The sequence below is a fragment of the Herpailurus yagouaroundi genome, unplaced genomic scaffold, assembly GCF_014898765.1.
Source record: "Herpailurus yagouaroundi ecotype Mexico unplaced genomic scaffold, PumYag 180, whole genome shotgun sequence".
NCBI classification, from domain to species: domain Eukaryota; kingdom Metazoa; phylum Chordata; class Mammalia; order Carnivora; family Felidae; genus Herpailurus; species Herpailurus yagouaroundi.
The window spans coordinates 28074477-28100318 of NW_024412411.1; the positions used below are offsets into that span (position 1 = coordinate 28074477).

The 25842-nt window shown below is 34.8% G+C and overlaps 1 protein-coding gene and 1 pseudogene across 3 annotated transcripts in view; one reads left to right on the plus strand and one right to left on the minus strand.

The window, feature by feature from the left end:
• Nucleotides 1-25842, plus strand: part of CNTN5 (contactin 5) — a 1407026-nt gene that overhangs the window by 1298611 nt on the left and 82573 nt on the right. For all 3 annotated transcript variants that reach the window (XM_040489700.1, XM_040489698.1, XM_040489699.1), the window contains one exon: nt 16760-16918. In XM_040489700.1, coding sequence (XP_040345634.1) covers nt 16760-16918 — 159 coding nt within the window. The remainder of the gene's footprint in view (nt 1-16759; nt 16919-25842) is intronic.
• Nucleotides 9554-9651, minus strand: LOC121039551 (uncharacterized; annotated as a pseudogene).

Sequence of the window (25842 nt, forward strand, 5' to 3'; positions counted from 1 at the left end):
TCCTAGGTAAAAGTACAAAATTTCAAACGACACAAATATTTTTTAAAACACATAAGGTAATCATCTATGCCAAAGCATTAGCTTTCTCATTTGTCAGCATTCTGATTTGGCTAATTTAAGTGTTCATTAATCACAGAAAACTATAACATAAAACAAGTCTCTTTGAATTATGTGCTTTGTTCAGGAGGTTATTGGTTCATATAATTATTTATTTTGTGGCAACTCAAGAAATAGAACTGTTATTAGTAAACTTCATTTGAAATACCTAATCACTGTTTCAAAGACATTTCATCACCTGATCTGTATGTATCTGTAAATCAAAGCTCATATATTTGTCTCACAACCTCAGCTCACAGAATGTTAAGTCAGGCTAATAAGCAGCATCAATCATACCCCACTGGATGAGATAGAGTGTATTACAGACACTCTCCCTGTAATTCATCCATTATATGGAACATCTGTTACAAGCTATCCAACCTTCAGGACTGCTCTATTTAAGTGTTCTGCAAGAGCCCACTGTCTCCATTTCTCCAAATGAGGTAGATGGTGGCATCAGGATTATACCAAATTCACTGTCACCATTTGACAGCAGTCATCTTTCAGTCTGTGCCGAGCTCTTAATGTTACATTGCATAGTGGTATATGTCTTCTTATAATTGTATAGCAAAAAATCCTCAGAGTATAAAACAACAACCATCGAGATAACCCTAACACAGTTCTTTCTCCATTTTTGTCAGCCATTGCCAGTAACTTAAGCACTTAGGAATAATACTTTTTTTTTTTTCAAGTCCTTAATGGGCTACTGATTTGCTCAGTTAAAGTATGAAATTAATGACCCTAGATACATGTTTGTCAACTTTTGCTCATTTCCTTGGCTGTGAAACATGTCCCTTATCTTAACAGATATCTTGTAGAACATGTTGTTGGTATCAAGGAAAATCATGAAAGAAAATCTAAATAAACGACAGTAAGCATAAATGGATACTTCAGAAAGAAAAAAAAACATATTAAGGAAAGTTTTTAACTTACTGTTTAGTCATAGTACTGTCAAAGATGCACCCATCTTAAAGAGAATGGGTTTATAAATATGTTCCCTAGTGTGTCTTTGGAAATAATAATTCTAAATTCACTTCATGGTATAATTGGGAACATAAGCCACAAAGGTATCTATAAATTATTCATAAATGAAGAGTGAAAAAATTTAAAAGTCCATGTGTTATTTTCCTGATCTTAATTTGCATTGCAGAGTTGTGATGACTCATACACAATAAACTCAATATTGGATTTATAGAAAGCTTTGCAGAAACATGGCACCTTGCATATTTTAGCACCACATATATTTTTTCCTATAGGTTTTCTTTAATTTATTTTTTCTTAGGATTTATGTAATATTAACTTAATAAATTAACTTCAGAATAGCATGGGTTGCTTAAGGTTTTGTAGTAAACAAGTCGATTATTTTTATTTGTTCTTGCAATTTGTACAATAGATCCTCAAATGTCTATTTTCCATTTCAGAAAGATCACCTTCGATGGATGGACAGTATTATTTTTCTATTGGAATATACAGAGTGTGCACAACTTCAACTCATGTAAAACTACATTAAATATTTATGCCTACTGAACTACCTGCAATTGTTGCCTAATTTACCTTTCATCTGAATTTTGTGATAATTGACTAAGAAGTGTTTATACTTTTCTGAAAATAAACATAGAATTCTTTAAACATCTTGACCGTAGTGATGAGGAGAGTCTCACATTGGTAATTATATGCTTCAGCCAAAAATGGCAACAGTCATTTTAGCTCATAACTCACTGGTCTGAACCAGTCACACAGCTCCATCTAATGCAAAGGAGTCAGAGTTCCAATAACAACCACATGTTCACAAGTTATACTTACTAGGATAAATGTCATGAAATTCCAACTTTATAAGACTGGTGTAGGGAAGGAATAGTGTCGTTTTGTTGTGTTGTGTTTTGTTTTACTTACAACATAAGTAGAAGAATCATCACACCCTCAATAAGATTGCCAGAAACTGGTGGGCAAAACATCTTTAGAGACTACCACTGTCATTGAAACTACCCTGGCAACTTCAACTGAGCAACAATATAATAAAACAACATTGGAAAAGTGATTTACTGAATCATTGCAATTTACTTACATTTGCTCCCAGGATGTTACTGCAAAGGTTTTGCAATTTTAACATTAACATTGATCATTAATATTTTTAATGATTAGATTGTCCCCAAAATTTTCCTACAGCCACTGAGGGCTTGGTCTATGATTTCAATGTCTTCTTTCCTTTGACTTTCTCATGTGTTATCAAACTCATTGCCCTCAAAACCCTCTGTTGTCTGGCGCCCACTTTCCAACATTTTCACCCTCTTCTGTATTCTTTCTTCACTTTGATTCAGCCACACCAGAATTCTTTCTGTTCCACAAATGTGCCGAACTCATCAACACTTAGGAATTTTGTCATTGATACACTTTGCCTAGAAAACTTGCTCATAATATATATGTGGTTAGCTGGCTCCTTCTTATTTATTTTTCAGTGTCTCATCTAATGTTTCTCATGTCTCTTCCACCTGATTTTCACCCTTTATTTTCTTCTTTGTATTTATTATTATCTGAAACTATCTCATTCATTTGTTCTTCTTCTCCTCTCTAGAAAGTAATCCTTACCCCTAGGGTATGGCATACAGTAGATATTTCTTCAATATTGTTAAGCAAATTCTTAAATGTATGAATGAATGAATGAATGAATATCTAATTATCTTTCCCAAAGTGAGTAATTACATTTTTTAAATTAATTTATTTATTTTGAGATGGTTGGGGTGGGGGGGGAGAGTCAGAGAGAGAGAGGGAAAGAATCCCAAGCAGGCTCTGCACTGTCAGCACAGAGCCCTACGTGGGACTCAAATCATGAACCATGAGATCATGATCTGAGCCCAAATCAAGAGTCCAACACTTAACCAACTGAGCCACCCAGGTGCTCTAGTAACTACATTTTTAATAATCAGATAAATAGGGAAGACTAGGCAGGGTAAGGAGTAGTAACTGAAAACACAATAATCATAAGCACTTAATATTAAATATATTCCATGTCATATAAAGCAGAGAGACACAGTGAAATGGGAGGTAAAACTATGTGGGAATGATGTGGTAGGAAAGAGTTTTCAGAAGTTTCTTACAGATGCAATCACAAAACAGTTCTTTGAAGCTTGGCATTACCATCTTTATAAGTACCTTGGAATTTTTTTCATGAATACATCCTATTTTTTGCAGCAGACACACATACACTCATTTTTACAAGAAATGTTGATTGAAATGCGCCTTGGTGACTCAGTCAGTTAAGCGTCCGACTTCAGCCCAAGTCAAGATCTCACAGTTCACAAGTTGAGCCCCATGTCCAGCTCTGTGCTGATAGCTCAGAGTCTGGATCTTGCTTCAGATTTTGTGTCTCCCTCTCTCTCTGCTGCTCCCCTGCTCACACTCTGTCTCTCTCTCTCTCTCAAAAATAAATAAAATATTTTTAAAAATTTAAAATAAATCCTTTTTTAAAAATTTAAGAAATGTTGATTGAAATATTAAAATGTTGAAATATTTTTAAAAATTTAAAACTTGAAACAATGGATAAATCAATTTAAAAATCTGATTTAGCTTCCTGTCATGAGAGCCAATAAATTTCCTTCCTGTTTCAGCAAATTTGACTTAGTTTTCATATTCCTTGTAACTGGAAGCATCAAAGGCAAAAGATAACTGAACTATTTTTAAATATGTAAAATAAATTTTGGTTTGTGAAAGATTAACACTGGAATAATTCCTTATCGATGCAAAGACTTGTTATATTAGCAAAATGATCTGGAAAGAGAATCTTCAACAATATCTAATTTTCAAACAAACTCCTTGGAGATGAAAACAACAAACAAACAAACAAACAAACAAACAAAAAACAAGTCAATTGGGAAACTGATAGAACAGCTGGCCAAATAGAAGCAAACAGCCAGATTGGTAAACACATAATGCAATGAAATTATTGAAGTGATTTCAAAATTTACCTGTAGGGTAATGGAATTTACCTGTAGGGTAATGGAATGATCACTTTTTGATAGAGAGTTGGGGCTTATTAAAGATGTACAATATTAACCAATGTATTTCTATGACAATAAAGTTCAACAAAGTATTAAAAATCAGGGAATTTTAGAGCAAAGTTGAAAAACCTAATTTTAATTAAACCTATAATTTTAATTAAAATTTTAATTAAGCCTATAATTAACTATCTTCTGTGTTTCTCATTGCTACACCCCCTTAAAAAGAGGAAAAAGAAAAAAAAGAAGAATGGGTTGGAGATGTTACCATGTAAAGATAAAAACAAAAAGCTGAATATGACAGATTTGAATGATGAAGGCTGACTGTATACCACGAGACCTCCTTCTCATATAGCCCTTATCATTTTTCAACTAAAATGACTCAGGAATGTACTTTGCATCTCTAGGTTACAGACAGTTCTTTAGTGAAGCTGAAAGGATGTTTTTTTCCAGTGAAGACTTCAAGATGACTTCCTCTGGGCTAGTACTTAAGATGGGACAGGTCACTTTATTATTATTGTGTTTTGGTAGTAGAAGGGTATAAATAGATATACTAAAAGACTGGAAAATACAGTCTTTTGAAGAAAGGGAAAGCTGCTTAAGTTTGATCAGAGTAGCAGAAGTCTATAAAAACGGAGAAAAGTAGGTTGATGGAATACCTTGAAGACCAGGACAATGAGTTTGAACTTTGTTATGTAGATAGTGGAGAGCCAGTAATTGTTTTTAAATGGGAGGTGGACAGGGGCGCCTGGGTGGCGCAGTCGGTTAAGCGTCCGACTTCAGCCAGGTCACGATCTCGCGGTCCGTGAGTTCGAGCCCCGCGTCAGGCTCTGGGCTGATGGCTCAGAGCCTGTTTCCGATTCCGTGTCTCCCTCTCTCTCTGCCCCTCCCCCATTCATGCTCTGTCTCTCTCTGTCCCAAAAATAAATAAAAAACGTTGAAGAAAAATTTTTTTAAATAAAATAAAAAAAAATGAATGGGAGGTGGACTAACTCATTAGATATTATACGGGAAGAGTAAAAAATGAAACATTATTCCAGAATTTCATGGATAAATTAGAAGAATAATGGGGTGTAAAGGGGAAATCTGAGTCACCATTGTTGAAATAAATTGTTTACATGTTATGTTTTTTCATAACCAGAAACAGAGGTGACTGAGTTTGAAGATTGGCATAAGTATCAAGGAAGTTACACTCACCTATCGGGCAGGTAGATTTCAGGTATGAATTGAACTAGGTATAACTGGTGACCATACAAGTTAAGTGGAGTTCATGAGAAATTCAGGGGAAGATTCAATAAATGTAGGGATGTACCTACTGCAGTGGATTAAAGCTACTGTTAGAGGTTTCATGTCCCAAGTAGTAGATCAAAATATACATGACAGAGCTTCAGGGACACAGGTTAGGGCCCCTACAGTTCCAAATAAGGCAAGATAATAAGGTGCTGGGCTGTCAGCTGGCTAATGTATCAACTGACTGTATAAAAACTTGCCTCATGGATGTAGAATCTTAGTGGACACATAAGCCTTTTCTTTATCATTCCTATTTAGTTTCTTCCTATATACTTTATGTAATTAGAATCTAACTAATGAATTTTTCTTTGTTATTTGCATTTAGTTTTAATATTTCAATCAATATTTCTTTTTTAAAAAAGGATTTATTTTAAATTTTTAAAAATATTTCAGTTATCTTTGGCTTTGATGCTTCCAGTTACAAGTAATATGAAAACTAAGTCAAATTGGCTGAAACAGGAAGGAAATTTATTGGCTCTCATGACAGGAAGCTAAATCAGATTTTTAAATTGATTTATCCATTGTTTCAAGTTTTTCCCAAAGACTCAGGTTGATTCCATCTCTCCACTGTTGTCTACAATGCTGGCCTCACCTTAAAGCTCATGGTAGTCATAGGCTGGCTGCCAAGAATAATAGAGATTTAGTGCTTTCTTATTGCCATACAACAAGCAAAAGAACTAGCATATCTCTACAAGTGTCCATCCCTTCATCTGGTTTTGACAGTCTAGACCATGAACCAACACACCACGTAAGAGGATTGCCATGATATGATTGACTTTTTCCTAGCTTCCTAAACAAATCACCACAGGGGCAGGTGAGATTGCCAAAAGGGATAGACTAATCAGGGCCACCTATAGACTTGTAGTTAATTCCCTATACCACATTGGTGCAAGTAGAGTAAATATTAGGGAGTCAACCACAAAGTCTACTTCATTTCTATCATACATTTCTGCCTTTAAATCCATTTTCAAGCCATAAAAAATTTGCCCCGCCAATAACCATTTTAATGCTATGAAATTTACATTTTATGTGTCTGTGCTGAATTATGTGAAGTAGTCTTATGTAATAAACAGAATGGAGGGGCGCCTGGGTGGCTCAGTCGGTTAAGCAGACGACTTCAGCTCGGGTTATGATCTCGGGTCCGCCAGTTCGAGCCCCGCATCGGGCTCTGTGCTGACAGCTCAGAGCCTGAAACCTGTTTCAGGTTCTGTGTCTCCCTCTCTCTGACCCTCCCCTGTTTATGCTCTGTCTCTCCCTGTTTCAAAAATAAATAAAAAAAGTTAAAAATTAAAAAAAAAATAAACAGAATGGAGTTGAATCTCTGATACATATGAAATTCAGAATCAGAAATGAACCACAGGTCCATCACTGGAGTCATGTGACCTTGAATGAGTCGCTTGAACTTTCTGAGTCTCTGTTTTCTCGTTTTTGGAAAGGACGTGTTAATACATGATTTGCTGTAAAGATTGGAAAGTACATAACACAGTGCCTTAAACTTGATAGGTGGACATTGAGTCATTGTTTCTGCATTATTTTTTTTTCATTTTACATTAAAAGCTCCCCAAAAGATATTGTGTGTTGAATCTGCCAATAATGGTATTTTTTTTCTTTTTCAAATTATTTTCATTTTCTATCTTTCCTTTTGATAGAACCAAATGTGTTACATAGGTTCTGGTTTTATTGGTAAAACATGAAGCATAGTGAAATCATATGACATTGTCAAAGTTACCAAGCTACTGAGAGGCCCAACCAGTGCTAGTCTAGCTATTTACAAAGTCCTTTTTATGTACATTACCCTATGTAATCCTCACAGTAATGATAAGATTGATATTATATTTCCCTTTATAAAATGTTAGGAAATTGAAGCTTAATGAGGTTCAAAAATTTGCCCAAGTTTCAGAAACTTATACAGAGCTCTTACATAAAGATCCAGACCTGGGATAAGATTCTTCAGACTGTTTATGAAATCTTTTTTCTTTAGATTAATTTTCCTTGAAATATAAGGTGCATAAAATTTCCTAGGAATTTTGTACAAAATACAATTCTGAGGCTCTAGGCCACAAAAATTGAAATTTAGTAGTTATTGAGTAAAGAAACTAAAACTTGAGCAGAGATTTTGAAATTTGAAGACTAAACAGGTATTAAATGGTCAAAGTGAGGAGGGACAAAAACTTCATGCCATTGTATAGATGACAGATAATAATAATAATAATGATAATGATATATAGAAGATAGATAGATAGATAGATAGGAGATAGATAGGTACCGAAAGAAAGAAAGAAAGAAAGAAAGAAAAGAAGGAAGAAAGAAAAAAAGAAGGAAGAAAGAAAGAAGGAAAGAAGAAAAAAAGGTGAGCTTTAATAATTGAAAACTAAATTGTTTTTGAAAAAAATAATTAGAACTCTTTATCACTTGTTTCCATCTTTATCTGCCACTGGTAAAAATAGAGTTGGTTATTTTCATAGAATTGAAAACAGTAGGAAAGGGTCACTTAAGTTAGTAAATATTAAAGAAATCTAAGAACACCCTCTAGATGTAATGAAGAACATAATGGTGCTAAGGAAGTATCCCAGGAGAAAGAAGGAAAGATGCAATACTATTCAAAGTTGGACGTAATCCATCGAGTATAACAAGGATACGTCAGGATACATTTTCTTGTATAAAAATAAATATATTATCAATAAAATCATACCTCCTAAATAGGGCATGGCATAAGTCTTTATACCTAGTATAAAGATGAAAAATTCAGCAACTAGCTATTAATAGGCATGAGTATGTGATGTGCTACAGAAAATCTATTCACATTATCGACTATTACTTTTTTAACTTACCTTTTACTTTTTATTATTTTTTTTTAATTTGAGTATAGTTGAAACACAATGTTATATTAGTTACAAGTGTACAACATAGTAATTCAATATGTTAATAGGCTATGCTATGGTCACCATAAGTATGGCTACATCTGTTATCACATAATGCTATTACACCATTGACTATATTCCTTACACTACACCTTTTATTCTCATGACTTATTTATCCCATAACAGGAAGCTTGTATCTTCTACACCCTTTCACCCATTTTGCCTATTCCCCCACATCCTCTTTTCTAGAAACTATCGGTTCTTTGTATCTATAGGTCTATTTTTATGTTTTATTTGTTTTGGATTTTGTATTCCACATATAAGTGAAATCATATGTTATTTGACTTCCCTTGTCTGCTTTATTTCACTTTGCGTAATACCCTCTATGCCCATCCATACTGTAGCAAATGGTAAGATCTCCATCTCATCCTTTTTTATGAATAAGTAATATTCCTCTCATTCCTCTGTGTGTGTGTGTGTGTGTGTGTGTGTGTGTGTGTGTATCACATATTCTTTATCCATTCATCTATTGACACTTAAGTCACTACCATATCTTGGCTATTATAAATAATGCTGCAATAAACATAAGGGTACATATACCATTTTGAATTAGTGTTATCATTTTCTTTGGGTAAATACTCAGTAGTAGAATTACTGATTCATATGGTATTTCTATTTTTAATTTTTTGAGGAACCTCCATAATTTTTTTCCACAGTGGCTGCACCAATTTGCATTTCCACCAACAGTGCACAAGGGTTCCTTTTTCTCCACATCCTCACCAACACTTGTTTCTTATCTTTTTGATATTAGCCATTCTTATAGGTGTAAGGTGATTTGCACTTTTATTTGCATTTCCCTGATGATTAGTGATGTTGGGCATCTTTTCATGAGTATGTTGGCCATTTGTATGTCTTCTTTGGAAAAATGTCTGTAAGTCTCTCTGCCCATTTTTAGTTAGATTATTATTTTTTTGGTGTTGAACAGTGTAAGTTCTTTATATATTTTGGATGTTAACTCATAACTGAATATATCATTAGTGAATATCTTCTCCCATTCATTAGGTTGACTTTTCGTTTTGTTGATGATTTCCTTTATTGTGTAAAAGTTTTTCATTTTGGTGTCTGCTTTCATTTTCTTTGCCTTAGGATACACTGCTAGAAACATGTTTTTATAGTTTATGTCAAAGAAATTACTTTCTATGTTCTCTTCTGGGAGTTTTATGGTTTCAGGTCTTACTCTGAGGCCTTTAATTCATTTTGAGTTTATTTTTGTATACAGTGTAAGAAAATTGTGCAGTTTCATTCTTTTTTTTTAAATAAAACACAAATTTGTATGAATGACTTTCACAGGGACCATACTAATCTTCTATGTATAATTCCAGTTTTAATATATATGCTTCCAAAGGAAGCACCAGTTTCATTACTTTGCATATAGCTGTCCAGTTTTCCAAATGTCATTTATTGAAAAAACTGTCTTTTGTTTTCATTGCATATTCTTACCTCTTTTGTCATATATTAATTGACCACATAAGCATGAGTTTGATTCTGGACTCCCTATTATGTTCCACTGAACTATGTATCTGTTTTTGTGCCAATACCATACTGTTTTGATTATTACAGCTTTGTAGTAAGTCAAAATCTAAGAATGTGATATCTCCAGCTGTGTTCTTCTTTCTCATGATTGCTTTTGCTATTTGGTGTCTTTTACTATTTTATACAAATTTTAGTATTATTTGTTCTAGTTCTGTGAAAAAATGCTAGTGGTATTTTGATAGAGATTACATTGAATATGTAGATTGCTTTGAATAGTATGGAAATTTTAACAATATTCTTTCAACTCATGAGCATGGTGTATCTTCATTTGCTTTTGTTGTCCTCACTTTCTTTCATCAATGTTTTACAGTTTTCAGAATGTATGTTATTCATCTCCTTGATAAACTTTATTCCTAGGTATTCTTTTGGGTGCAATGTGAATGGAATTGTTTTCTTAATTTCTCTTTCTGCTACTTCATTATTAATGTATAGAAATTCAACCAATATCTGGGTATAATTATTTATCTTGCAACTTTACTAGTTATTAATAGAATTCATTTATTACTTCTTTCAGTTTTTTGGTAGAGTCTTCAGTGTTTTCCATGAATAGTATTATGTCATCTACAAATAGTGACAATTTAACCTCTTTCTCACTGATATGGATGCCTCTTATTTCTTTTTGTTTTCTGATTGCTGTGCATAGGACAAGTGGTGAGAGTGGACATCTTGTCTTATTCCTGACCTTAGAGCTATAGCATAGCTTAAAGCTCACAGTTTTTTACCATTGAATATGGTGTTAGGTGTGGGCATTCATATATGGCTTTGTTATATTGAAGTATGATCCCTCTAAATCCATTTTGAGAGGATTGAACTACTATTTTTAATGAAATGTTTTGCTGTTACTTATATATGGGCTTTTAAGTTGGGTCTATGCAAAATGGTCCTTTGTGCTGGTTGGTTCATTTCATGTAATTAAACTACATGATAAACATTAAAAATATTCTTTGTGTCTTGAGTTATTGAGCTTATTTCTCTGCATTAATCTAATCTTTCAGACAATAGCTGAATCTCCTCTTCACTCAGTTAGAAAATCATGTTCAGGACTTTGTTGCCATGAATGACTGTCTTTTGCTGCAGCATAGTCCTGCATGTGTTTAGAAAAGGTGTTTGTCCCCAAGCAATATTTATAGGATTAGAAATAGAACTGATTTAGTATACCATGGAATATTTGCTATCAATTTTTTATTATAGTTTTAAACAATATAAGCCAAAGATCTGTTTAATGTTTTAAATCCCAGCAAGTTTAATTTTTCACTTAAAATCTCTGTGTGAAAAAAAAAAATGACATGAAAGTCCCCCAAATCAAATAAAGTAAAAGCAATGTGAGTCTGCATAAAATGTAAAATATAACATGTAACAATAGGGTATTTGTTGAATCAGTAGGTGTCAGATTCAGGCAGAGAAAGTAATGCTATCTAGGTAAGAAAGGGTCAGAAAAAAATGATTGGCGTGGGGAGTCAGTGGCAGTGTTAGGGGATATTTTTTTAAGAATTTTTCCTCAAAAGAGGTTGGACAATCACATGACAAGAACTCAGCCTGGATCCACTAGTTGTTGTCTGCAAGGAGAATGGGTAATGACTTCACAAGAAGTCATTTCCTACTTATTACCACATTATTTTGTTATAATTTACTTTGAACAGAAAATACCAGTCCTCTGGTTGTTGAAAGTAAAGCTGAACCATATTCCTACCTTTTTCCCCAAAGCAGGAAGACTCTTTGGGTCCTGTTTTTTTGTTTTTTTTGTTTTTTTGTTTTTTTGTTTTTTTGTTTTTTTTCTTGAGGAGTTTTCCTGTTTCAAGTACTCCTTCCTCATCTGAAAAATAAGAGTTGAATGACATCACTGAAGTTAATTTAAAAATTCCAAGGCTGTATACTATTACTTAACTATCACATGAAGTCTTAGATCCTTGTTCCCAGCATAACGATAACAGCTTTAGAGGTTGCAAAGAGATATGTTTTGTTTTTCAGCTTTAAAAGTCACTGTCTTCTCAAGAGAAAAAAATTGTCTAACTGAATATTAGGCCAACAAAATGAGTTGATCTGATAGCAACCTAACAACAGTCCTAGGGAGACTTTGATTGAGGATAAATTAAATTCATGAGAACATGGCTGCTGCCAGGGGACTTTGTGCTTTGTCATTTGCTCAGCAGTCCTCACTAAGAGAAAATGAAGAGACTCTGTCCATTTTTCTAAATTATCTATTTTCAAATAAAATATTTATTTTAGTGATCCTATATAATGGCATTGTTGGGGGATGAGGGAGAATTTCCAGATTCCTGCCAATCATATACTGAATTATTACAGCTAAGTAAAAAGTTAATATTGACTTCTGCTAAATGAGAAGCATTTGTATAACATTCAGACACTAGTTGCTATCACACATTTGTCATCTGTGAGATATTTATTTCTTATTAATCTATTTTCAAAGATGTATAATGCAGATTAGCAGTAAAAGCCTTTGAAGAGAAAATTTACTCTCTAAAAAAAATGTCAAAAAAGAGCAAAAATGTCACCATTATTAACAGGCCTTAAAAACAAAGGTATTGATTGTGTTAATATAATTTTAATGTAATTCACTCCTCAATATAGACAGGAAGCTGATTACAGCCAGCATTCAGTATATAATGTCTAAAAATGTATATTTTTCTGTAGATGGAGCATTAATAAGCCAGTACTAATATAATATCCATAAATCTTATTTTCATTTGTATTATGGTTGAAAATTATATTTAACCTGTCATAAAAGGTAAATCACATCACTAATTTTTCAGAATATTTTTACAGTAATATATTTATAAAAATATTTAAATTTATATGGAATTATAAAAATTTTCTGTCCACAGGCTTTAATAGGCTTTAGTAATTTATTGAATTATTCAAAAATGCTTATTTGCTTTTATGGAGCTATTCTCTCATTTTTATTACCATTTTATTCAATTGAAAAAAAACTGTTAAGTATATTTTAATTTAACAAAATAAGAAGTTACTATATTATATTGAATCTTTATCTTATATGGTAATGACTTAATTTTAAAACATTCTTTTACTTATTAATTATTACACAATATTCCAAATTCAGAACACAACTCCTCTGTCCTTTCTTACCTTCTTTTTTCTATCTTTCATCTCTCCTTGTAAAAATATTTATTGGGGGCCTAATAAATGCCAAGTACTATGTTGAATATTTAGTCCAGTGGAAATTATAGAAAAATAATTCTAGCCAACTTAAGATCTGCTAAATGAGATGTAAAATATACTCCCCAGACACTTGAACATAACATTATCATTATCTGGCGTTTGTTTTGTAAAAGATCTGTCTCTGCCACAGGATTTTAACATATCTAGAGCTGAAGCCCTATCTTGTCCTCCTATAAGGCATTTGCCCCACTCATCTCTCACCACTCAGCACATTGCTTTATGCACAATGTCAGATAAATGTTTGGTTAAATAGTATATACTTACAATAGAACATACATACAACATTGGAAGCTTTCTTTAAAGTAATGACTTTGAGGTGCCTGGGTGGCTCAGTCGGTTAAGCATCTGACTTCGGCTCAGGTCACGATCTCACAGTTTGTGAGTTCAAGCCCCACGTCAGGCTCTGTGCTGACAGCTTGGAGCCTGCTTCGGATTCTGTGTCTCCTTCTCTCTCTGCCCCTCCCCAACTTGTGCTCTATGTCTCTCAAAAAATAAATAAATGTAAAAAGAAATTAAAATAATGACTTTAAAAAATAATTTCACTTGCTTGTTGTGCAGAATCAGAAAATCCAAACAAGTAAAGAATAAAATTTAAATCATCTACATCCTCATTTCCAAGCAATAAACACCATACATACTTTAATGCATTTCTTTCCAGTCTTTTCATTATGTATTTGGGAAGTAACTATACACTTAGATTTACATATAATTTGCATTCTATTTTTTTCACTTATTATAATGTGAACATTTCCCACATCAGTAAATAATCTTAAATATTAGGCAGTTTAATGGCTACCTAATATTTTATCATAAAATTTAATGATTTAAATATTACATGATTATTGGACAATTACTTATTTACAATGGTTTGTATTATAAATAATTGCACACAGTGAGTGTCCTGAATACATGAATCTTATTCACTTTCACTGATTATTTTGCTAAGGGCTACACTTGGGAAAATAGCCACATATAGAGAAAAATACTTAGGTATTTATTAATTATGTTGTAAATTCCTTTTTGTTCTAGCTGAATTTTTTAAAATTATTTAGAATAAATATTACCTATTGTTAAAAGAAATATACCTTTCTTTAAGAAAACTAACTTAAATATTTTCTAGAGCATTAATACTCATAAAGGCCTCCTCAAAACTCATGTAGTGTTACTTCTACCATTGTCTTTTGGGTCAGATACTGACAAGCCAGCCCAGATTGAGGAAGGTGAAAGAATAGGCTCCACCTTTCAAAGAGGGAATGGCCTGCATGTACAGGAGAAAGAAGGGATGGTGTCCGTCTTATACACAGACTGCCACAAAGTCCTAAATGCTTTCTTCAAATGCCATCTATATATCTACCACATAATTTAAATGTGCTTTTCCTTAACATACACTTTTTCTCTGTCTTCCCTTCCTTCAGTTAAAACTACTTTCTATATTAACAGTGAAAGGAGAAAGGATCTGTGTACTCCTTGCTTATTTGAACAAATAAGGCATTAAAATCAGATCCGAATTCATACCTTAGCTGTGCCATTCACTAACAGAATGACTTGAGAAAAAACTTCTCCTAAGAATGGATTTTCTGATACACACTGCCTACCATAACACCTAACATATAATAATATTTATTGACTAAGAAACTTATTTATTTATTGACTAACCAATGTCTGAGATTTCATTATAACCTCTATGAAATAAGAATAATGCCAATCTCAAAGTGACATAGAAATAAATGAACAAGTTAATGTTTGAAAAATACTTAGTACAGGGCCTTAATACAGTGACATGTGGATATGGTAGCTATTAGTAATATTATTACAGTTAATATTCTTATCATTATTATGTTATCATCATTATAGTTGCTCTTCTATATTCGTGTCACCAGACTAACAACTTGTTACACATCTTCTTCAGCACGTGGACCTCATTTATTTAGCTCATCTCATCTTTAGCCACTGTTTTAATGCTTTGCACAGTCATACAGATGACACATCAAACATATTCTTCCATAAGTCCTTCTTACATAAGGCTGACCTTGTCAGCCTTAATAACCATATTCCCCACTCCCCTCCAGATAAACACAAATTCTCATTCAAAAGTATCCTACTGGAATTTTCTCTTCACAAATTCCAATTCTTATATCTTTCCATCATAATAATGTGATTTCCTTGATTCCTTTCTTTTATTCTAGTCTATCATCACCTTTCTGGCTTTACTTGACTCCCTAGCCAACCTTGACACCATGGCTATTCACACCATTGGCATCTTTGATGATAAACAAAACCAAATTATAAATTCCTAAATCTGAATGGAATCAATTGGTAAAAATTTTCACTTCTTGTTTCCTGAAAATGTCATTTGCTTCATGAGGCTTTTAAAATTCTTTTTCCATCTCCTTGTTCCTTCCTCAAAATTCTCTACCCAGAGGTCTTTACTAACTGCCTCCATTTCTCCATCCCTCCACTATTACTTAGCTCCTTACAGACTAGGTCAGGCCCTCCTGATCAGATGTTGTAATCACCAAATCTGATTCAGCAAAGTTAGACTAGAAATCCAGAACCAGAGCCAAAGAAAGTAGTTAAAAGATCCCATTCAGATTTAAGAATTTGTAAAATTGGTTTGTCATCAAAGATGTCTGGTGTGAATGACAATGACATCAAAGTGGACTAGGGAATGAAGTGAAGCCAGAATGGTACTGTAGGACTAATTCAGAAAATAACTTAAAATACTTAAAAGAGGTTTTTATTTTTTTTTCATTGAAAATAAAACATCCTTACAGCCTGAATTGTCCATATGACGGAATAGAAAAATATTAATAAAAAACGTAGCATGCTTTTCAGCCACTAAAATAAACCAATAAAATAAAGAGTGTTTATAAACACTCTACAGATATTTAAATGTTATTAGATAACACTATTTTAGAAGTGATAGTACAAAGGTATATTTCTTCTATAATATCACAGTTGTTTCTTGAAGGTAGAGTCTATGTGCACATAGATTATCACTATTCTATGCCAATTTTTCATAAGGGAAATAATCTTCTCTGATTCACCACTTTCCAACCCTCGCTCAAAATCATCATCATCATCATCATCATCACCACCACCACCAGATCACACCTTCCTTTTTAACCCCTCACAAAAATTTTCCATGCCTAACTTCTAGGGTATACCCTTCTCTGGCCTAAACTATCATTATTTCAGAGCTTTTTATATCTCCCTTGTTAAAGTTTAAGCTACCTGAGAGTTACATCACAGTATGTGTACACTGCAGGTTTCCAGAATGTAAAAATTAAGCCCATACACCTATAGAGCTTTAGTAATAATGGGATCATTTTTGTTTCTGATACATACCTTTCAGAACAAAGGTTTCTGATTGCCTTTCACTCTATTGTTGCCTCTGTAAACTGATATATTTCAACAGTCATAGTTGATATTGACATTCATATTCTTGTGTGTGTTTCTCTTTTTGTTTCTTTTCCTGAACAATATAATGCTAATAGGTAGTTTCTTCCAAACACAAAATGTTAGGCGAAAAAGTCAAATCTATAATTCAGTTACCCTAGAAATCATGGAAACTGCATCTCTTTTCTCTTTACTGTCAATTTTCATTACTAAATATGTATTTCATCAGGATGGTTAGATAGTTTGATTGGATCTTTATTGGAAATACATTTTCCAACAGCTCCTCTTCATGGCTTGTACTTAAATTTATCCATTTCCTTTTGTCTATAGGTCCCCCAGGCCCACCAGGGATAGTGATTGTTGAAGACATCACGGAAAGCACAGCCACACTCTCCTGGAGTCCTGCATCTGACAACCACAGTCCAATCTCCTCCTACAACCTGCAGGCTCGCAGCCCATTTTCGCTGGGCTGGCAAACAGTAAAAACAAGTAAGAGTCTCTAAGACAACATCAGAGGCAACCTGAGTAGCTTCCTATGTCATAAACTGTATTTGCTAGCAATCTCAATAGGATCCTTTTGGATTCTGGCAACTGTTATTTATTACAATACTAACCATTGTTTGCCTCCTTTTATAAAGCTACCTTGCTTTCTTCTCTCAATTCCCAAGAAGAAACCATATCATTTATATTTGTTTGTTTATTGAGATAACTTTAGATTCAAATGGAAATTGTAAAAATAGTACAAAGATTTCCTATGGACTCATTCCTCAGCTCTCCCTAATTATAACATTTTACATAACAATGGTACAATTCTCAAATCAGAAAATTAACATTGGTACAATGTTATTAACTGAGCTACAGACTATTCATATTTCACCAGTTTTTATATACAAATTTTCGGTGTGCAGTCCCATAAAATTTTATGAGATATTATTTTATAGACTCAAACCACCAAGACAATCAGATATAGAATTTTTCCATTATTCTAGTTCCTTGTGCTACCTCTTTATAGTCACACACCTGTTTTATTTCCTTTTATTTTATATGTGTTTCATTTCCAAAAGGAAAATCTAACATAAAATTATATTATTTAAAATTATGTGGCATTTTAATGTTTACTTTAAACATGCTTGTGTAATAATTGCCCTATTTTTAAAGTCATTTTCTTCCCTGATAGTTTGCTTTTAATGTTGTAACCACACTCCTATCTCTCCAAATATGGCAGTCTGCAGGAATATGGGAAATTACAATCACTTGATAGTTATTAGAAACTTATATAGCATATTAGTATTTAAAAGTATGTAATATATATATAAAATACAATCTTCAGAAGTAGTTGCCCATCCTGAGTAAGGATTTGTGATTTTGTTTTATTTTATATATAAATATAAAATTTACTCTGTTTAGAAGTAAAATATAAAAGTAAAATTTCTGAGTGCAGTAACCATAAAACTCAGTTAACCAGAATGTTACAGAAGTAGAGTGGTCCATTTTGCTGCTTAAATAAATTAAGTTTAAACAGAAATTTATTTTTGTATAAAAATTTACAATTTGGGAGAGAGGAAGTATACTCATCTGTATGCAAAATACTATTAGCTTTTTTTAAATATTAGTTTCTTACATTAACTTATAGAATTTATTTTATCATTATAATGTATTATACATATACACATATTAATTTGTAACATATATAATGATGGGTATTAGCTTCATTTCTGGCTCCATGTCAACCCTGTGATAGCTCTATAGATTCAAGAAACTGTGGGACTTGGGGTCCCTGGGTGGATCAGTCAGTTAAGCATCTCCCGGTTCAGCTCAAGTCACGTTCTCATGGTTTTGTGAGTTTGAGCCCCGCATTGGGCTCTGTGTTGACAATGAGTCTGCTTGGGATTCTCCCTCTCTCTCTCTCTCCCTCTCTCTCTCTCTCTCTCTCTCTCTCTCTGCTGCTCCCCAGCTCACGCTGTCTATGTCTCTCTCTAAATAAATAAATAAACAAAAAAAAAAAAAGAAATTTGGGGAATCTCTAGGTTCAACAGATAATTCTGGAAAAATCACAAAGTCAAGCCACATGAACAGGTTTATTCAAGAAAACTTATAACCTCTGCCACAGTGCTTTATGTTTTCATTTGTGTGACAGCCCAAACTTTTTGCTTTGCAGCCAGGAAATGGATTCACCTTAGATCTGGTGTTGTGCACTCACCATGCGCATTTTCCCTCCTGTAGCTATGCTACATGCCCACTCTTGCCACACTGCCCATACTTTGTGGGACATTTTCCTTATGAGCACATTGCAATACATACAAATGTTTTCTTGTTCATCCCATGCCCATGTTTTTGTCCTTTTTACCTTAACACATGACATGGCAATCCAGGACATCTAATCTTCCTCCTTTTACAACCAGTTTCCTAGTCACTCGTATCTTGATTTCTTACATCTTGACTCACCTGTTTTTATTTTTGTTGTTTGATAGATAGAAAGAATAAAAGTGCATGTATGTGTGTATATAGATACATATATAAAATGTAGAATTTTTTGGCAAAGGGAAAATGAAAGAGAGATTGTGTGTGTGTGTGTGTGTGTGTGTGTTGCATGTGCATGTGTGTGTAGGGCTTAGGCATTTGGACTAAATGTTAATATGTTAATTTGGGGGGTCACTTGTTTGAAAAGTCTCTCCTATAAAGTTGCATTGTAATATTTCTAATTTAACTTGAGCACTGGAACATTTTTAAGTTGAAAGTTCTTTTAAAATTCAGTTCAGCAAGTACTCATTAAGAAATTTATGTTTGTACTATAATTATAAGGAAATACATATTTCTCAGATATATATTTCTATAAATGATCAATTTTATTTGCTCTTGATAAGACTCTAAGTAATAGAGTCTAACAAATAATTTTCTAGAGTAATTATTTAGAGTAATAGATAAGTAATACGATTCTAGCAAGATGACTCCTTATCTAATGAGGTCACTCATTTCTCCATTCCTCCATGCCATCCTCAAGGCAAGCATGCCCAGGAGGAGTACTCAACTTTTACCTGCTCTAAAGTACAATTTTAAATGGTTTCAGTCCCCAGCTAAATCTGACCACAACTTTTTTTCATGCCTATAAGGAAAGAAGTCCCTTTGGAACCACATTAGTTCCCAGTGGACCCAAAAGGCCAGTGGACCTTTTGTTTTGATAGTTGCTTTTCATCTAAATCAACTTCAGTAGAGATAAACTCTAATGCAGAAATATCTATTAGAAAGAAGAAATGGATCTGGCATTTGAATTCTCTGATAAAGTTAATGCAGTTAATAAGTGAGTATTTAAAAATTACCTAAGATTTTTTATACACAAAATAGTGAATTACTAATTTTTGCCAAGTGATGAGTTGCATGCATATGGACATTCTAACTAATGATACTTAAAATTAACTTATTAATATTGCCTGTTCAACAATCAGACTAAAATGTGACTGTGAATGTGACCAATTCATTCATTTCGAAGGAAGTATGAAAATAGCCATAGGAAATAGACAATTTCACTTGCAGACCCCTTTTCTGTTAAATAAATGGTTTTTGATGTGGAAACCTGATTTTTTTCTTTATGTTATTGAATAGTATTACCCAGTTTACTATTTTATTGTGTCCTCTTAGGAATAACAAAATCACCTATAATCATAGAATGTATTGGTCATTGTTTACTTAATTCACACATGTTTCTTAACTATTCTTTCAGTGGATATGTCTTCTGCATATATTTTCCACTGATTGATAGGTTGATTAAATTTGTCAACAAGACAGACTTATTTACCTTATTAAATTATGTAATTAAATTCTAGGATGCAATTCTTTTACAAACAAAGTCATTTTAACAAGCTTCTCTCCCTGAATCATTATGGGGTTCTTCACTAATTTTAGTCACTTTTTAATCATTTTTAATCACTGTATTCTCACTGAAGCAGATATTCTTTTTGAAAATATCTTGTTCCCATACTTCCAGAAAAAAAAACATCTTTATAACAAGTACCTTCAAGATTTTAAAAATATATATTTTAGGGGCGCCTGGGTGGCGCAGTCGGTTAAGTGTCCGACTTCAGCCGGTCACGAACGGGCGGTCCATGAGTTCGAGCCCGGCGTCGGGCTCTGGGCTGATGGCTCAGAGCCTGGAGCTTGTTTCCGATTCTGTGTCTCCCTCTCTCTCTGCCCCTCCCCCGTTCATGCTCTGTCTCTCTCTGTCCCAAAAAAAATAAATAAACGTTGAAAAAAAATTTAAAAAAATATATATATTTTAGCATACATTAACCACTATCTTTTATCTCCACAATATTGCACTTGAAAACAAAATCCTAATTTTATAAAAGTTTGTTTTTAATTTATTCATAAAATGTTATTTCATCAAAAATATTAATATCTTCAGTATATACTATTTACAAGTAGCAAAAAATTAGAATTTATAAATATTTTTATTTAGTTTTTAAAGAGGGATTAGATTTAGAATATAGGGTAAGGGAGAGACTTTAAAACCTATAGTTAGAAGATGGCGGAATAGGAGAACAGTGGGCTCACCGCGCGTCCTGCTGATCACTTAGATTCCACCTATACCTGCCTAAATACCCCAGAAAACTGCCAGAGGATTAGCAGAACAGACTCTCTGGAGCCAAGCGCAGAAGAGACGCCCACAGAAGAGGGTAGGAAGGGCAGCAAGGCAGTGCACGCTCCACGGACTGGCAGGAGGGAGCTGGGACAGAGGGGCAGCCCGCTTGCCAAGCAGAGCCCCTGAGTCTGGCTTGCAAAAGCGGAGGGGCCGGACGGAGTGTGTTCCGACAGCAAGCGGGACTTAGCATCTGGAAGGTCATAAGTTAACAGCTCTGCTAGGAAAGCGGGAAGGCTGGAGGACAAAGAGAGGGAGAGTTGCTGAGCCCCAGGAGAACAGAACTCAGTTTGGCGGGAACAAAGGCGCTCGCCAGCGCCATCTCCCTCACCCAAAATCCCAAAGGGAACCGGTTCCTGCCAGGGAACTTCCTTGCTCCTCACAAACACCCAACGCTGTGCTTCTGAGAAGCCAACCCTCCGGCAACTGGTCTGACTCCCTCCCGCTGCCACAGGGCCCCTCCTGAAGTGGATCACCTAAGGAGAAGCAAGCTAAGCCTGCCCCTCCTGCCCCCGTGCACCTTGCCTACCCACCCCAGCTAATATGCCAGATCCCCAGCACCACAAGCCTGGCAGTGTGCAAGTAGCCCAGGTGGGCCACCCCACCCCACAGTGAATCCCACCCCTAGGAGAGGGGAAGAGAAGGCACACACCAGTCTGACTATGGCCCCAGCGGTGGGCTGGGGGCAGACATCAGGGCTGACTGCAGCCCCGCCCACCAACTCCAGTTATACACCACAGCACAAGGGAAGTGCCCTGGAGTTCTGCACCACTCCAGAGACTATCCAAAATGACCAAACAGAAGAATTCCCCTCAGAAGAATCTCCAGGAAATAACAACAGCTAATGAGCTGATCAAAAAGGATTTAAATAATATAACAGAAAGTGAATTTAGAATAATAGTCATAAAATTAATCACTGGGCTTGAAAACAGTATAGAGGACAACAGAGAATCTATTGCTACAGAGATCAAGGGACTAAGGAACAGTCAGGAGGAACTAAAAAACGCTATAAACAAGCTGCAAAATAAAATGGAAACGACCACAGCTTGGATTGAAGAGGCGGAAGAGAGAATAGGTGAACTAGAAGATAAAATTATGGAAAAAGAAGAAGCTGAGAAAAAGAGAGATTAAAAAATCCAAGAGTATGAGGGGTAAAATAGAGAACAAAGTGATATACTGAAAAGAAATAATATACGTATAATTGGTATCCCAGAGGAGGAAGAGAGAGAGAAAGGTGGTGAAGGTGTACTTGAAGCAATAATAGCTGAGACCTTCCCTCAATTGGGGAAGGAAAAAGGTATTGAAATCCAAGAGGCACAGAGATCTCCCTTCAGACGTAACTTGAATCGATCTTCTGCACAACATATCATAGTGAAACTGGCAAAATACAAGGATAAAGAGAAAATTCTGAAAGCAGCAAGGGAAAAACAGGCCCTAACATGTAAAGGGAGACCTATAAGACTCGTGACTGATCTCTCTTTTGAAACTTGACAGGCCAGAAAGGCATGGCAGGAGATCTTCAATGTGATGAACAGAAAAAATATGCAGCCAAGAATCCTTTATCCAGCAAGTCTGTCATTTACAACAGAAGGAGAGATAAAGGTCTTCCCAAACAAACAAAAACTGAAGGAATTCGTCACCACTAAACCAGCCCTACAAGAGATCCTAAGGGGGACCCTGTGAGACAAAGTACCAGAGACATCACTACAAGCATAAAACATACAAACATCACAATGACTCTAAACCTGTATCTTTCTATAATAACACTGAATGTAAATGGACTAAATGTGCCAACCAAAAGACATAGGGTATCAGAATGGATAAAAAAACAAGACCCATCTATTTGCTGTCTACAAGAGACTCATTTTAGACCTGAGGACACTTTCAGGTTGAAAGTGAGGGGATGGAGAACTATTTGTCATGCTACTGGAAGCGAAAAGAAAGCTGGAGTAGCCAAACTTATATCAGACAAACTAGACTTTAAATTAAAGGCTGTAACAAGAGATGAAGAAGGGCATTATATACTCATTACAGGGTCTATCCATCAGGAAGAGCTAACAATTATAAATGTCCATGCACCGAATACAGGAGCGCCCAAATATATAAAACAATTACTCATAAACATAAGCTACGTTATTGCTAAGAATGTGGTAATTGCAGGGGACTTTAACACCCCACTTACAGAAATGGATAGATCATCTAAACACACGGTCAATCAAAAAACAAGGGCCCTGAATGAGACATTGGATCAGATGGACTTGACAGATCTATTTAGAACTCTGCATCCCAAAGCAACAGAATATACTTTCTTCTCGAGTGCACATGGAACATTCTCCAAGATAGATCATATACTGGGTCACAAAACAGCCCTTCATAAGTATACAAGAATTGAAATTATACCATGCATACTTTCAGACCACAATGCTATGAAGCTTGAAATCAACGACGGGAAAAAGCCTGGAAAACCTCCAAAAGTATGGAGGTTAAAGAACACCCTACTAACGAATGAGTGGGTCAACCAGGCAATTAGAGAAGAAATTTAAAAATATATGGAAACAAACGGAAATGAAAATACAACAAGCCAAAAGCTTTGGGATCCAGCGAAGGCAGTCCTGAGAGGAAAATACATTGCAATCCAGGCCTATCTCAAGAAACAAGAAAAATCCCAAATACAAAATCTAACAGCACACCTAAAGGAACGAGAAGCAGAACAGCAAAGGCAGCCTAAACCCATCAGAAGAAGAGAAATAATACAGATCAGAGCAGAAATAAACAATATGGAATCTAAAAAAACTGTAGAGTAGATCAACGAAACCAAGAGTTGGTTTTTTGAAAAAATGAACAAAATTGACAAACCTCTAGCCAGGCTTCTCAAAAAGAAAAGGGAGATGACCCAAATAGATAAAATCATGAATGAAAATGGAATTATGACAACCAATCCCTCAGAGATACAAACAATTATCAGGGAATACTATGAAAAATTATATGCCAACAAACTGGACAACCTGGAAGAAATGCACACATTCCTAAACACCCACACTCTTCCAAAACTCAATCAGGAGGAAATAGAAAGCTTGAACAGACCCATAACCAGCAAAGAAATTGAATCGGTTATCAAAAATCTCCCAACAAATAAGAGTCCAGGACCACATTGCTTCCCAGGGGAGTTCTACCAGACGTTTAAAGCAGAGATAATACCTATCCTTCTCAAGCTATTCCAAGAAATAGAAAGGGAAGGAAAACTTTCAGACTCATTCTATGAAGCCAGTATTACTTTGATTCCTAAACCAGACAGAGACCCAGTAAAAAAAAGAGAACTACAGGCCAATATCCCTGATGAATATGGATGCAAAAATCCTCAATAAGATACTAGCAAATCGAATTCAACAGCATATAAAAATAATTTTTCACCATGATCAAGTGGGATTCATTCCTGGGATGCAGGGCTGGTTCAACATTCGCAAATCAATCAACGTGATACATCACATTAATAAAAGAAAAGAGAAAAACCATATGATCCTGTCAATCGATGCAGAAAAGGCCTTTGACAAAATCCAGCACCCCTCTTAATAAAAACCCTTGAGAAAGGATAGAAGGAACATACTTAAACATCATAAAAGCCATTTATGAAAAGCTCACAGCTAACATCATCCTCAATGGGAAAAAACTGAGAGCTTTTTCCCTGAGATCAGGAACATGACAGGGATGCCCACTCTCACCGCTGTTGTTTAACATAGTGTTGGAAGTGCTAGCATCAGCAATCAGACAACAAAAGGAAATCAAAGGCATCAAAATTGGCAAAGATGAAGTCAAGCTTTCGCTTTTTGCAGATGACATGGTACTATACATGGAAAATCTGATAGACTCCACCGAAAGTCTGCTAGAACTGATATATGAATTCAGCAAAGTTGCAGGATACAAAATCAATGTACAGAAATCAGTTGCATTCTTATACACTAACAATGAAGCACCAGAAAGACAAATAAAGAAATTGATCCCATTCACAATTGCACCAAGCAGCATGAAATACCTAGGAATAAATCTAACCAAAGATGTAAAAGATCTGTATGCTGAAAACTATAGAAAGCTTATGAAGGAAATTGAAGAAGATATAAAGAAATGGAAAGACATTCCCTGCTCATGGATTGGAAGAATAAATATTGTCAAAATGTCAATACTACCCAAAGCTATCTACACAGTCAATGCAATCCCCATCAAAATTGCACCAGCATTCTTCTCGAAACTAGAACAAGCAATCTTAAAATTCATATGGAACCACAAAAGGCCCCGAATAGCCAAAGTAATTTTGAAGAAGAAGACCAAAGCAGGAGGCATCACAATCCCAGACTTTAGCCTCTACTACAAAGCTGTCATCATCAAGACAGCATGGTATTGGCACAAAAACAGACACATAGACGTATGGAATAGAATAGAAACCCCAGAACTAGACCCACAAACGTATGGCCAACTCATCTTTGACAAAGCAGGAAAGAACATCCAATGGGAAAAAGACAGTCTCTTTAACAAATGGTGCTGGGAGAACTGGACAGCAACATGCACAAGGTTGAAACTAGACCACTTTCTCACACCATTCACAAAAATAAACTCAAAATGGATAAAGGACCTGAATGTGAGACAGGAAACCATCAAAACCCTAGAGGAGAAAGCAGGAAAAGACCTCTCTGACCTCAGCCGTAGCAATCTCTTACTCGACACATCTCAAAGGCAAGGGAATTAAAAGCAAAAATGAACTACTGGGACCTTATGAAGATAAAAAGCT